The sequence below is a fragment of the Periplaneta americana genome, chromosome 1 (genome assembly GCF_040183065.1).
Source record: "Periplaneta americana isolate PAMFEO1 chromosome 1, P.americana_PAMFEO1_priV1, whole genome shotgun sequence".
Taxonomy (NCBI): Eukaryota; Metazoa; Arthropoda; class Insecta; order Blattodea; family Blattidae; genus Periplaneta; species Periplaneta americana.
The window spans coordinates 52,825,204-52,840,983 of record NC_091117.1 but is presented as its reverse complement, the minus strand read 5'-3'; the positions used below and the strand labels follow the sequence as shown (position 1 = coordinate 52,840,983).

Genomic DNA, 15,780 nt, shown 5'->3' with positions numbered 1-15,780 from the left:
CTTCTCTGCCTTTCAAGTGATGCATTTAGTATAGATTTCATGCGTTTCCCTGGTTCTAGATAACTTCTCGTTTCCTAAGTTCTGTGTGTTGCCTACATTCAGGATAGTCCGGAAACATATTGATTGCCCCTTGTATTTCAGACATATATGATAATACAGGGTGCGGCAGTGGAATATGACGGTTTTTATAGCCCTATTGTGGGACATTCAGGACGAATTAAAAGAAAACACATATACTGGAAATAATCTAGTACGATGAAATTTATTAATATCTGATTACTTTTTAAAAACTACATTTCGTAAGTAGCCTCCATGGCAACGAATACATTCCTGCAATTTTCTATGAAAGTTCTGCATAACTCGCACTGATGATGGTGCGAGGCTGTTGTAATCAGCTGCAGTCAGGTCAGGAGATCTTGGCGGCCAGGCAATGTCTCCAAATCGTGAAATTATTCGTCCTGGAAACATGTTTCACAGACAGTTCAGTGTGTGCTGATTACTTCCTATGGGATTACCTCAAAAGTAGGGTGTATCGCAACAAGCCTCGCACCATAATTCAGCTGAAACAAAACATAAGGAACGAAATTAGTGACACGAACCTGCTTTGTTGGGGGGGGGGGGGAGTTATGCAGGACTTTCATAGCAAATTGCAGGAATGTATTCGTTGCCATGGAGGCTACTTACGAAATGTAGTTTTTAAAAAGTAATCAGGCATTAATAAATTGCATTGTACTAGATTACTTCCAGTATATGTGTTTTCTTTTAATTCGTTCTGAGTGTCCCACAACAGGGCTATAAAAACCGTCATATCCCACTGCCTCACCCTATAGTTGCAGTATACCAATAAGGTTGTAATTTTCAGTTGTTAGTGATATAAAATGTGCGTATATGTTTAGGCACAAGCTTTAAGAGGGATCAACCATTCCTATGCTGCTCATGTTGCAAACATTAAATGACTCGTCATAATCTTAGAAAGTAATAATCACATTAAATATAAAAATTTTCATTTGTTTAATTATGCATATTACTATTTACTCTAGTAAAATAATTATCTTCGAACATATAGCAAAATATATAATTACTTTTTTTACTCGGCCGATATGACCTTAGGGAATGGAGGCGGCATCAGCTCGGTCTGCTAGGTATTCCTATGAGACAGAATATAGGGAAACTGGCGTTGTCCTCAGGTTAATAGTATTGTTCCTGGAATACTGCACATTGCACCCTCTGTTGAAATAGCCTAGAATACAGTAAAACCTGAATTTACGTTTTATTTGTTTCTATGTCCGATTTTAAAAGTCCACCGGAAGTAACATAAGAACAATGTTAAATTTTTCTTGATTTTACGTTTTTGATTTGTGTGTAATTCCTTTATTTTACGTTCACACTAAGCATTTAATGGTCAATTATTAACTATTCTACACCGATCAAAGTATAATTAGGTTATTTAAACATTATTACCGCAAGAATCTTACGATGTAAACAATATGCACAATTGACAAGAAGTTGATTCATGATGCAACTCTGATTAAGGCAAATGTTTTGGATGCATTTGTTGAAAACATCTCAATGTTTGATGTTTTACATTTTTGTCACGCAGCTGTATGCTTGCAGTTACAAAAATGTTACATTTAAATGTCTTGTTACTCTTACAGTTCTTATTATCCAGTTATGTACTATTTTCCTGTATCGGTACGGTACTCAAAATCGTTTGTGACAAAGTTATTTTATGATAGTTGTTACACATTCTAGGGTGACCAGATTCTGCAGCTGAACTATATTGTTGCTTATGTTATGCAAAATTGCAGTAGTTGATTGTTGCAACATACGTAAAATGTAGTAATGTGAAATTTGTATAAATTTAAAAGAAAACAAATTTTGTTTTTATCTAATGCAAAATAGTCGTATGACAAAATTTTCGTAGAACTAATTTTATTAATAGGCCTAATAATAATAATAATAATAATAATAATAATAATAATATAATAATTTTTTTCTCATTTTCTGTTGCATGAGATTTTCTAACTGTTTCTATGTATTTTATTGCTGATTTCAAATATGAAATTGGTTTATCATGCAATTTGAAATTTTGAAATAATAACTGGTAACTGATAGCCGAAGCGTCGGCTCTTCTACCAGTCGTCCGGTGTGCGGCCACATATGGCCTAACAAATATTCGGCAGTTCACGGTTCCCGTTGTCGGCTAGGCTAATGCTACATATGTCTAAATACATTCATTTTAGGCATAGGCGGAGAGAGAACCGTTTCCTTGAGGGGGGGAGGACAAAGCAAAACCATAGAATCCCCATATAACGGGGTTGTGGGGACATTATTTACCTCCTTTCCTCTTTATAGCTTGACCGTGGTACAGTACCTATATCGAAATATGATCATTTAATAAAGATATTTTCGGGAGCAGTGTTACATCCATATCCACTATTTTTCGGACCGAGTTGTATAGGGCTTGAATTGTAGGTCTACTACAATATAATAGGACATAACTTAAAACAATCTCCCTCTTTTTCTCTCTCGTACAGAAACACATGCATACATCAATAAAATCATTTAACAGTACTAACAGAAACTCTTTTATATGAAGTTTACCTTCCTGAATATATCATACGAAATGTAAATTCTAATTATTTTATTTAATCTCATTTTTAAGTTTACACATTATACCAGGATCACTTTTCTTTTTTCTGCATTGTTGTGCAGTATGTAATTCATATTTCTCCAAGTGGCGGCCTGAACACCTGCAGACTTCTAACACATGAGTACAGGCTGTTACAAAAGAAACATTGCAATGTTTCCATTCCTCCAATGAGGTATAGAAATTCTTACATTCAGAAATTTAAAATAAATATGATAAATGATCTGAAGACATTAATTCATCAATTTAAGCCTATGATTTTAGGTTACATGCAATCAAAGAGAGAGAGAGGGGGGGGGGGAGAGAGAGAGAGAGAGAGAGTGTGTGTGTGTGTGTGTGTGTGTGTGTGTGTGTGTGTGTGTGTGTGTCCAATGTTTACCCACTTCACTTTACGTGATTCGGGTTCCGCATATTGCGGATATATGGCAGGACTGTGACCCATTTTTCTAGTTGCACACCACTTCGGCGGGCCACGATGTACATGATGTGTAACTGTGGAGTGTTGTGTCTTGTTCTAGGGTGAGTGTATGTGTAAATGTTCGTGTAAGTGTAGTGTATGGAATGAGTGGTGATGATGACGAAGGGAGAAGAAGAAACCCGGTGCCGGCACCTGAATGATATCCAGGCGACGCGTATTTTCGCCCTGACTCCTGAACCATTAGACTGACACGGCTAGTAGACCTGTGTACACAGAGCTTGCTTTATGTTAAAGTGAAAAAACGACACAATATACACACTAGGGAGAAATATTCATTGTCGTCACAGCAATGTTTTTTTTTTTTTTTTTTTTTTTTTTTTTTTCATTTTCATTTCATTTATTGTATTCCATAGATCTTACATTAGCAGTGAAGCTTTAAGATGTAAAACAAGTCAAAATTTTACAAGATTATAATTACAATTTTTACCATTTTTTTGCAATTTCAATTTCAATTTTTTACAATTCACGTCTTCAACAGTAATCAAGTATCTCCATGGAATAAGATTGGATGTATGTAACACTTGGGCAACATGTTACATCCAATCTTTTTTCCACGGAGGTACGGTACTTGATTAACTTTTTTAGTAGGTTATTTTACGACGCTTTATCAACATCTCAGGTTATTTGGCGTCTGAATGAGATGAAAGTGATAATGCCGGTGAAATGAGTCCGGAGTCCAGCACCGATAGTTACCCAGCATTTTCTCGTAATGGGTTGAGGGAAAAGCCCGGAAAAACCCTCAACCAGGTAACTTGCCCCGACCGGGAATCGAAACCGGGCCACCTGGTTTCGCTGCCAGACGCGCTAACCGTTACTCCACAGGTGTGGACTTAATTAACTTATTGTTGGTTTTATTTATCACATAATTTTTATATTTATTGGAAATTATTCTTATTTTTATCAGACACAAATTTGAAATTAGATAATAAATCGGGCAAAACAAGAAAATGTGTTAAATATCCAAAATAAAAATATACGCATTTAAAAGGAAACCCCTCCCCCTTAAAATGTGCGTTTACGATAAATAAAGTTGGCTTTATTCGATAGTAAAAACTATGATCGGCAAAGATCCACTTTTACTTTCTCAATATGTCAAATCAATAAAAACATGCAATTGCATGAAGTCCAGCGGTCTAGTAATGACGACAGTGAAACTTGAATTAATTACGGCGAGATGAGTCCGAAGTCCAATGCCGGAAGCTACTCAGCAATTCTGTTTCAATTGGTTGAGCAAAAACCTCGGTAAACTCCAACCAGATAACTTATCCTAACCAGATCTTGAACCCGGACCCGCTCGTTTCAGAGTTATACATGCTAACCGTTCCTCCGCATTGGTAGACCCTTTGCGTTACACTTAACGCTCCTGTAAGTACTACATAATACACAGCATGAACCGTAAGTAATGACTTTAATTTGAGGGGGTTATTCTTTGATATATTTCAAATAAAAAAGTTTAATAGAATTTTATTCGTTTTTGCTTCCTTTTCGGAATAAAAATTGTTTTATATGAAACATATCATTGCATGCTTTGAGAAAGCCATTGATCTAATTCCCAATATGCTCAGTCGATTCAAGAGATTCCTACCAGATAGCACATTCGAACACAAAAAAATACAAACACTGACAAAAATAATACAAATTAAATTAAAGCCCTATAGAAGGTCAACAGGGTCAAAGAACACTATTAGATCTCTCATTGAACTAATACAAGAAAAAAAAAAGATAGCAGTGATGATAGTGATAATACTCGTAATAATAATAATAATAATAATAATAATAATAAATTTTTTAATAATGACGAGTATATTTTCCAAAGTTGTATTAAATTTGAGAAGTAAGAAGAATGACCATGAAGCTAAAATATTAGGTAAATGTGTAAAAATAAGTTTATATGTGTAATTATTTTAACTTATACAGCACTGTAGGTGCCAACATATTAATTTTTAACATCCCTGAAGAGCTGAGATATTATGGAATATCTCTTAAGATATAATACATTATTTTAAGTTAGAAAATTGACCAACTTGATCAATTTCTTTCATAATAAACGTAATATCATAATAATTCTTCTATCGTGTAATAATAGCCCTAAGAAATATACCATAATCTTCTTCTTCAGTAGGTGCTACAACTTCGTCGAAGTTTTGACCTTCTCAATTAATTTACGCCATTCTTTTCTGTTATGAACAAGATTTGGCCACTTCTTTACATTCAGTGTATATATCATAATAGCGCTAAGAAATGTATCATACCCCTTCTCATTCACACACTAATTACTCCTATACCTGGTAAGGTTTATCTTGTCTCAGTAGCAATAAAACCAAGTCCCTTCAAATAAGGGTGGAGATTATACTGTAGGAGAGTTATAAATTTTCAGGATTCCTTTCAAAACCTTGTTATTGTAGAGGCTACCGGAACTCAGTTTCTTGAAATACAAGCTCAGTGGCGGAACTACACAGTACGAAGAGAGATATTTTGTAATTTTATAATGCGCTACAGAATGTATCAACTGGTCCCTTCCGCCACTGGAAGGATGGACGGCATCGTTCCACTCCCCCATCGCCATAACAACACAGACGAAGTAAGACATATCTCCTTTCTCTCTCTCTTTTCACAGTGAGACAAGATACATCACACAGACTTTAGATGGTTCAACATTCCAGCTTTTCTTTAGGAAAAAATGAACCTGATATTATTCTGAGTAAAATGAGCATTTAAAAATTATTCTATTTATATTCGTTCAATAGCAATAACAAAAGTAACCGAGCATCACGTCAAAGTTTCTCAACATACAAAACTACCTTTTTACAAATGCATTTTTGAGGCTAACAGTGATTTTTTAAAACTTTGTTCAATATTGCTCCTTAAAGAGCATAAAATGTACTTCCATAATCACAGTTTTAAACATTTTTAAACTCAGATCTTGGTACATTTTAAAGTCTGTATCGTCCATCGCTTGGAGTAACGGTTAGCATGCCTGACCATGAAACGAGCAGGCCCAGGTTCAAATCCTGGTTGAGGGTTTTTCGGGGTTTTCTCTCAACCCATTAAGAGCAAATGCTAGGTAACTTTCGGCGCTGGAAGCTGGACTCATTTCGCTGGCATTATCACCTTCATCTAATTCAGAAGCTAGATAACCTTAGTAGTTGATAAAGCGTCATAAAATAACCAATTAAAAAAGTCTGCATCAGATAATCCAGACTTTTTTCACTGTATCATATTAACTCTACTTAACCTACGTGATTAATCGCATTAGGGACAGTAATATTTTTTATTATATTGATAGCAATTGTTGTTTCCAAATTGGAATTAACATAGATACTAAACTTTCGCATCATATCGGTTAAATAGGACGCCTCTAAATAAGTAAAACCAAACCTTATTGACTACATTTTGGTAGATAAATAATGATTTATGTTGATAGATAAGTCAGACAAGAACGACTGAATTTGCGTGTGGGAATAGCGGGTAACCTCGATAACAGAAGAAACTTGTAAACGTAAGTACGAGTTAAACATTAAATAGAATGGGTTAGATAAAATAGAATAGAGCAGAAACAATATACGTAGTACAGTAAACCGAGTGAAGTATTACCTTCTACACGTTTGTCTTTCATATCCCGTCGAGTTTACCAAAACGTGAAAGAAATGTTTTATACGCTTTGTATATCCCTACTATATCATTAAAATCGAGTGAGGAATATATAAGATTCCAATAATCTGATAAGGAAAATCCGTCAAATAGATCTTTAATGAAGGCAAGAGATGTTAGATGACGTTGGGTCTGAAGTCTGCTTGAGATATTACCTGCACCTTGCGGTGTTGTTTTGACAGATGTGCCTGCAATCTCCTTCTTCAAGGCTGCCAGTTGCCACGCTCTCAGTCCCTGAGGAGCAGCGGCCTGTTCAACACGCGTACATGCGTTCAGGTAAGAGACTGACCTCTCATAAAGCTAAGCTCCTTGAGAATAGCAGGTGGGCGCAATTTGTAGCATACCTAACATTGTTTACATCTGACGTTTCGTAGTATTTTTCTGATCAGTGTTTATAAATGCAAATATTTTTAACATATTTTAATATATAATATTTTTGTTTCATTTACATCATTTTGTATACAGATTATTATTATTATTATTATTATTATTATTATTATTATTATTATTATTATTATGGCTTACATCAGCTTCTTGTTTATATGCGGATGACGTGACTATGTTAGGAGAAAATCCACAAACTGTTACGGAAACACGGGACTTTTACTTGAAGCAAGTAAACAGATAGGTTTGGAAGTAAATCCCGAAAAGACAAAGTATATGATTATGTCTCGTGAAAAGAGATTATTGTACGAAATGGGAATATAAAAATTGGAAATTTATCCTTTGAAGAGGTGGAAAAATTCAGATATCTTGGAGCAACAGTAACAAATACAAATGACACTCGGGAGGAAATTAAACACAGAATAAATATGGGAAATGCTTATTATTCGGTTGACAAGCTTTTATCATCCTTCTGTTCTCAAAGTTAGAATTTATAAAACAGTTATATTACCGGTTCTTCTGTATGGTTGTGAAACTTGGACTCTCACTTTGAGAGAGGAGGAGAGGTTAGGGTGTTCGAGAATAAGGTGCTTAGGAAAATATTTGGTGCTAAGAGGGATGAAGTTACAGGAGAATGGAGAAAGTTACACAACGCAGAACTGCATGCATTGTATTCTTCACGTGACATAATTAGGAACATTAAATCCAGACGTTTGAGATGTGCAGGGCATGTAGCATGTATGGGCGAATCCAGAAATGCATATAAAGTGTTAGTTGGGAGGTCGGAGGGAAAAAGACCTTTAGGGAGGCCGAGACGTAGATGGGAAGATAATATTAAAATGGATTTGAGGTAGGTGGGTTATAATGATAGAGAATGGATTAATCTTGCTCAGGATAGGGACCAATGGCGGGCTTATGTGAGGGCGGCAATGAACCTCCGGGTTCCTTAAAAGCCAGTAAGTATTATTATTATTATTATTATTATTATTATTATTATTATTATGGGTTATATCAGCTTCTTGTTTATGCGGATGGCGAGACTATGTTAGGAGGAAATCCACAAACTGTTAGGGAAACACGGGACTTTCACTTGAAGCAAGTATACCTTATTTTATTTCATTGAGTGCAGTTTCATAGAAAGGACTTTGCCGACAGACCTTCTACTGCCCCCTACTAATTGATTGTCATAAATAAATGTCTTCCTTACTGTGACGGAAATCTTGTCTTCTCCTCTCACAACCTTCGTTCAGAAGAATTGACAGGCTCCCCTCAAATCCACGTGGAGGCAGAATTGCCGCATCTTTTCCGAATTCCAAGAATCCCGCCAGACTGATTTCGAGGGTCATCAGTATTGTGGCAACTGTGCAGTATTGGGACGAGGGGACAGGATGGAATTGTCAGAGTTGTTTGTGTAAAAGGTAAAAGGTAAAGGTATCCCCGTAACATGCCATGAAGGCACTTGGGGGGCATGGAGGTAGAGCCCCATGCTTTCCATGACCTCGGCACTAGAATGAGGTGGTGTGGTCGGCACCACACTCTGACCGCCTTTTACCCCCGGGAAAGACCCGGTACTCAATTTTATAGGAGGCTGAGTGAACCTCGGGGCCGTTCTGAAAGTTTGGTAACGAGAGGAAGTCATAAATCTGTAAGTGGATGGAAGGTTTGGAAGTAAATCCCAAAAATACAAAGTATATGATTATATCTCGTGACCAGATTATTGTACGAAATGGGAATATAAAAATTGGAAATTTATCCTTTGAAGAGGTGGAAAAGTTCAGATATCTTGGAGCAACAGTGACAAATACAAATGAAACTCGGGAGGAAATTAAACTCAGAATAAATATGGGAAATGCGTGTTATTATTTGGTTGAGAAGCTTTTATCATCCAGTCTGTTCTCAAAGTTAGAATTTATAAAACAGTTATATTACCGGTTGTTCTGTATGGTTGTGAAACTTGGACTCTATTTTGAGAGAGGAACAGAGGTTAAGGTGATCGAGAATAAGATGCTTAGGAAAATATTTAGGGCTAAGAGGGATGAAGTTATAGGAGAATGAAGAAAGTTACATAACGCAGAATTGCATGCATTTTATTCTTCTCCTGACATAATTAGGAACACGACATCTAGACGTTTGAGATGGGCAGTGCATGTAGCATGTATGGGCGAAAGAAATGCATATAAAGTGTTAATTGGGACACTGGAGAGAATAAGACCTTTGAGGAGACCGAGATGTAGATGGGAGGACAATATTAAAATGGATTTGAGGTAGGTGGGATATGATGATAGAGAATGGATTAATCTTGCTCAGGATAGGGACCAATGGCGGGCTTATGTGAGGGCGGCAATGAACCTCCGGGTTCCTTAAAAGCCAGTAAGTATTATTATTATTATTATTATTATTATTATTATTATTATTATTAAGTATTGTGTATTATGGGTTAGACCAGCTTTTTGTTTATGCGGATGACGTGATTATGTTAGGAGAAAATCCACAAACTGTTACGGAAACACGGGACTTTTACTTGAAGCAAGTAAACAGATAGGTTTGGAAGTAAATCTCGAAAAGACAAAGTATATTATTATGTCTCGTGAAAAGAGATTATTGTACGAAATGGGAATATAAAAATTGGAAATTTATCCTTTGAAGAGGTGGAAAAATTCAAATATCTTGGAGCAACAGTAACAAATACAAATGACACTCGGGAGGAAATTAAACACAGAATAAATATGGGAAATGCTTATTATTCGGTTGACAAGCTTTTATCATCCTTCTGTTCTCAAAGTTAGAATTTATAAAACAGTTATATTACCGGTTCTTCTGAATGGTTGTGAAACTTGGACTCTCACTTTGAGAGAGGAACATAGGTTAAGGATGATCGACAATAAGGTGCTTAGGAAAATATTTAGGGCTAAGAGGGATGAAGTTATAGGATAATGGAGAAAGTTACATAATGCAGAACTGCATACATTTTATTCTTCTTCTGACATAATTAGAAACATTACATCCAGACGTTTGAGATGGGCAGTACATGTACCATGTATGGGCGAATCCAGAAATGCATATAAAGTGTTAGTTGGAAGGCTGGAGGGAATAAGACCTAAGGGGAGACCGAGATGTAGATGGGAGGATAATATTAAAATGGATTTCAGTGAGGTGAGATGTGACGGTAGAGACTGAATTAATCTTGCTCAGGATAAGGACCGATGGTGGGCTTATTTGAGGGCGGCAATGAACCTCCGGGCTCCTTAAAAGCCAGTAAGTAAGTATTGGTTCTCGTGACTATTACTGTATTTCAGTAGACCAAAGTGTAGTTCAGTGAACTGTATTATTATTTTATGTTTGCTTGTTGACTTTGACCTACTAAATTTTACTGAAGAACCTTCATAAGGTGTTGTTATTCATCGTTTTCTTACATAAGAACTTAATATAACCTAATTTAATCTATATTCATAGCCACAGAGTTGCGGGGCCCATCTTAACATACATGATCTGCAGACTCTACACCGGTAAATAAAATTTATTCTATACATATCTCTATTGTGCCATTGAAAATCAATCAAAATATTTATTCAGAAAGTGCTTGTTACTTAACGCAAAGTAAGCGTACAAGTAAACAAACAAAATAATATTTCGGTTAGAGGTCTATCTTTAGATAGTCTCGTAGTTAGAAAATCGTCTATTTTGTTGATCGGGAAATTATATAATGAAAATATTACATTTATTTTAGTCAAAATGTAGGAAAATTAAGAACAGTAATATTGTGAAATATTTACTATTTTTTATTTATATTAATTCTAAATATCACTTTATTTTTTGTTAAGTTTATTTGTACAGGCTTTAACATTTGTGGTCATATCGCGTGTTAGCATCTGTGGGTATACCAGTAGACCATGGTTACTATTTTTGAGTTCCTGTCTTCTGTTTGTGTTGTAGATGGCTTATGTTTATATAACTGATTTTAGATTTTGATTAATGTTTATGATATTGGTGACTGAGGCGGTGACGAACAGGCTTCGGCCTAGAGACACAGAGTAACCAGTGTGAGGTTTAGAGTACACGGAGTATAAATGACGTCATGACCCGTGTGCAGTCACCCGACTGCAACAGCACAGGTGGGTCCGTAATGTGCATTACCGTTGTGTGTAGGCTATTGCTGCTTGGCTGCGGTACGTGTAACGGGCTTCGGCGTAGGGACACCTGATTGAAGGTTACAACTCACGTTTTTAATGGTAGACATTTATTGTCTACACTAGGAATGTACTGTATATACTGCATCTGTACAGGGTGAAATACATTTTGTGCCGTATTGTGACGGACTGTTTACATGTTGAGACGCGAAGTAACGGCGAGCTCCATCTCCCACTCCACTCGACCAACACAACACTATGGTCCGTGCGTTCTGAACTTCATGCGTTTCTGTGCCCAGGACCGAAGCCTGGTGATGAATCATGGTATATAAATTTACAATCCGGCAATTTCCTTTGTGATTGAGGGAAACTGTGAAAAATCCCCAGTCGAATTGACCGGCCACGGGGTTTGAACCCGAGATCTCACGAATAGGAGTCACAAACACCACTGTCTCGGTAAAATATCACTTAATGTGAATATATGATAAAAAGGCATATTGCTGTTACTGCCTTTAATATGGAAAAGTTAATTTCTTGCTTTTTTCTATGAAAAGTTATTCAGAATTTTGTCTAAGTTTAAATTTATGTTAATTCCATATTCAATGGACGTCATTACCATACTGTTCAAGCATTCTTGCTATACTGATGAGTTTAAGATAGGAAAAATTCGTTTCTCCTGTTGCCACAACCACTGGGATAGCCAGAAAGATCCGAAAGGGTAAAATAAGTTTGTAATTGCAATAGACCTGTTGTTGCAAGCAAAGAACTCAAGCATTTTCATGGGGTTTATAATCTCTGCTGGCAGAATTGGCTTCAGAAGGGGAGACTATTGGACCTTGATCATAGTGTAACTTGGATCATTTTTTTGTTTCTGAGTTTTGCTGCTACCTAGCCGACTCAAACTGAAGTAGATTGTAGAGAAAACCGCTAGGTAGCTCTGGTCATAGTTCCGGTTTGATTTATTACAAAGCGTGAGTTATGTGAACGAAACAATTTTTTTGGTACTGAAAGTAACTAGTTCGTTCATTGTCGTATGTTATCTAACACGAAACCAAATTGTATTTATAACTATCAATCAAGTACGGTGTGTTCGCTATCATCTGATGAGTATATACATAACTTATGTTAATTTCCATGATTTTTTCTCATCTCTAGTTTAGACAGCCATATTTGTTTAAACGTGCACCCTCTTGTACCTTGGATCACAAAACATCTTGTACCAAGGAACATGTTCCAAGGTACATGATGCTATTGGTTTTTGTTTTTCTTTTATTTTAAGATCATGCCACGAAGTAAGTCAGGAGTTAAAAGGGCCCCAATTGATCCTGATGCCTTGAAGAAAACTGAAGAAACAGTTATGGCTCCTCCAGGAAATAAAATCTCAATCAGAGAAGCCTGCAAATGATGACAAATAGATTTTTTTAATGATTGTGAGTTTTTACAACTGTATTTCCACCTATGTTGCCTGTGTTCCAATGTCCCAAGGTACAACAGGGTATGATCCAAGGTACACGAACCTGTTGTACCATGGATCACTTTACATGTTCTTTAATTTAATTTTTTTTACCCTTAATAGATATGTAAAACAGGAAAATACCTATAGGAAGGTGTAAAGGAATCTTCAATAATTATTTCAAGCATTTTTTCATTTTAAAAAATTGCATTTCTCAAAATTAAAAAGTAAAATGTGAAAAGTGATCCAAGTGCAACAGTGTCCCCTACCTAAATCTAAATTTCTTCACGAAGCGTGTAACCATCTGTATAAGGGGATATTATGTATTCATTTACTTCTTCTTTTTCCCATTCTACCTTGACATCTGTCAATATCCCTTTCAGGTCTGCTACACATTTTCTTATAGTAATTTTAGGTGCGGAGCCCATTGGGATAAATCGGTCCAATCGGTTTTAAGCCGGTCATCTTCATAGCATGTTCGCAAAACACCATTATTTTGTTTTATGACGCTTCATGTTTGTTTTGATCGGCTCCAATCGGTTGTTCTTCGTGTCAGTGCGGTGGTGTTGCCGTTCCTTTTTTTTTTTTTTTTTTTTTTTTTTTTTTTTTTTTTTTTTTTTTTTTTTAATTAGTGGTATAGTGGACTGTTAAAGCTTTCTCGTGTTAAAGCCAAAGCCTGCGGTTTATTTAATTAATTTATGACAAGCGAACATGAACTTAATAGAAACAGCACATTACGAAATGGAAAACTCGCTTCGAAAGTGGATAAATGCATTAATACAGCGTGTACATAAAGTTCGGCGTCCTCACAATCATCATCATCATCATCATCTACATCAAAATAGGCCAAGTTGACCTGTTTCGTCTCAGAAGTCATCCTCACATCGCCGGCGAGGTCTTCCTATGTCTCTTGATCCTATTGGTTTATATCGCATTGTCTGCTTTGCCGGCCTATTATTCATCATTCTAAGTATATGGGCATGCCAATTTTGTTTATTATTCATGGTTTTGTCATTTAAACTAAATATATTCGGCTGATCTCGTATTTCTTCACTTCTCATATGGTCTGTGAGAGAGTATCTAGCCACATATCTCGGAAACTTCATTTCTGCTGTTTCTATAATTCTTCTATCCTATCTATTCATTGTCCAGTTCTCCGAGCCATAAGTCAAAATTGGTACTGCCATAGTTTTGTAGAATTTTAGCATTGTTTCTTTCTGTGTTTTATTTTTTAAGGTTTTCTTGATAGTTCCACATATAATTTGGAATTTATGGACTTTGTTTTTCAGGTCTTTTTCGTAATTGAATGTAACTTCGCAGCCTAAATAATTAAAATGTTGTATTTGTTCTACAATTTCATCATCAATCAACATTTTAGATCTTCTCGGGTATTTTCCCTCTGATGCCATAACTTTCGTTTTAGTTGCCGAGATTGTTAGAGTATGTTTTCATTGTTTTTTTCCAGCTGAAATGTGGCTAGTTGTAAACTATTCTCATTTTCTGCAAAAACAACCTGATCGTTGGCGAACAGTATTGTATTTAAAGTTGTTGCATTGATTTTAAAATTGTATCTTAGCTGATTTTGCCATTCATCAATCGCTGCGTCCATATAGATATTAAAAAGTGTCGGCGACGTAGGACAGCCCTGTTTTACTCCTAAATTAACTAATTCATTTTTATTGTTTTTTGTGTATCCTTTATCAATGCTGATGGATGTTCTTTCATACATGTTTTTAATCTTTTAAATAAGATGTCTGGGATATCCTTGTATTAACATTATATTCCATAGTTTTCTACGATTTAATCTATCAATAGTACATTATGCAACGAGCCTATGGTAGTAATTAAGACGCGAGTATGTTTGTTTATGAAACGAGCACAAGCGAGTTTCATAATTTTCATACGAGCGTCTTAATTACCATTATAGGCAAGTTTCATACGACTTTTTATGCTCGACCATATTTCTAACTTGAAATTATTCATAAGTATTCATGTTATGTTTATGTAAGTGAGGAGCGAACTGACCTGAATTGTGAGATGTGCGCAGACGCGAAAGTATTGATTTTTTCCGAGGCACGAATGTCATTGACCTTGATATAATCTAGAGAATAAGATGAACATTAGTCTTGATATAACCTGGAAATTGATTTAGAATTGAAAAACGAGATGACAAATTGAATTTATTTGAATATTATTTACAATTAACGCTAATTATTATAGTAACAGAACATAACCTTCTGCGACAGTATTAGATTTCGACCCTCCTTGACTTTTCGCTAATTGTCTTTCGATTGCATATCCGAGAATAATCGATACTTGCGGTTTTATAATGGTAAAATGGTGATTTCTCATTGGCTGAACAACTGAATTATAATGAATAGTTGTACTTTAATGAGGTGCATTAAAGGGCTATTACCAGGTGTATAATTACTACATTTCGGCTTGGTCGAGCATAAAAACTTTTATATAATCTACAAAAAGAATGTGCGTTTCCAAGTTAAACTCTCTTCTTTGTTTGATAATTTGTCACGCCGTGAAAACACAATCTGAACATGATCTACCACGCCTAAATCCGTGTTGTTCATTCCCCATTAATGTTCGGGGCTCAGAAACAAAATTTGGGGCACCTGAATTTTCCAAGTTCTAGTTATAACATACTGGGTATGCGCAGTATTTTTTTTTACAACGAATACAAATATTATAATTGTTAACTACAAGAACGCTGTCGCTTTTCGTACTGATATGTCATAACTTTCCCTTCAATCCTATCCACCAACGTCTTTAGAGTGAAGTAAAATGAACACATCTAGGCTTGCCAACCGTCCCGTATTTTCCGGGACAGTCCCGATTTTGACCATTGCTTTCCGCGTCCTGAAATAATTTGCACACGCATCAAAATGTCCCGATTTGAAGGCACATTAGACATTTACAGCTGATTTGCGTTCCTATCGTATTGTTGGATTTAATCTGGATCGCACAATCTCGTACAGGCATGCTTCCAATATGTGATAAATTGGAGAAATGACTCTAGTACGAA

General features: G+C 35.8%; 1 protein-coding gene across 1 annotated transcript in view; it reads left to right on the top strand.

Annotated features, from left to right (window-relative positions):
* Positions 1-6,930: 6,930 nt before the first annotated feature.
* LOC138695395 (polyamine-transporting ATPase 13A3-like) overlaps positions 6,931-15,780 on the top strand; it is a 153,581-nt gene continuing 144,731 nt past the window's right edge. Inside the window, exon 1 of the mRNA XM_069819801.1 lies at positions 6,931-7,055. Within this exon, the coding sequence (XP_069675902.1) occupies positions 6,962-7,055 (94 nt within the window). The 5' untranslated portion in view covers positions 6,931-6,961. The remainder of the gene's footprint in view (positions 7,056-15,780) is intronic.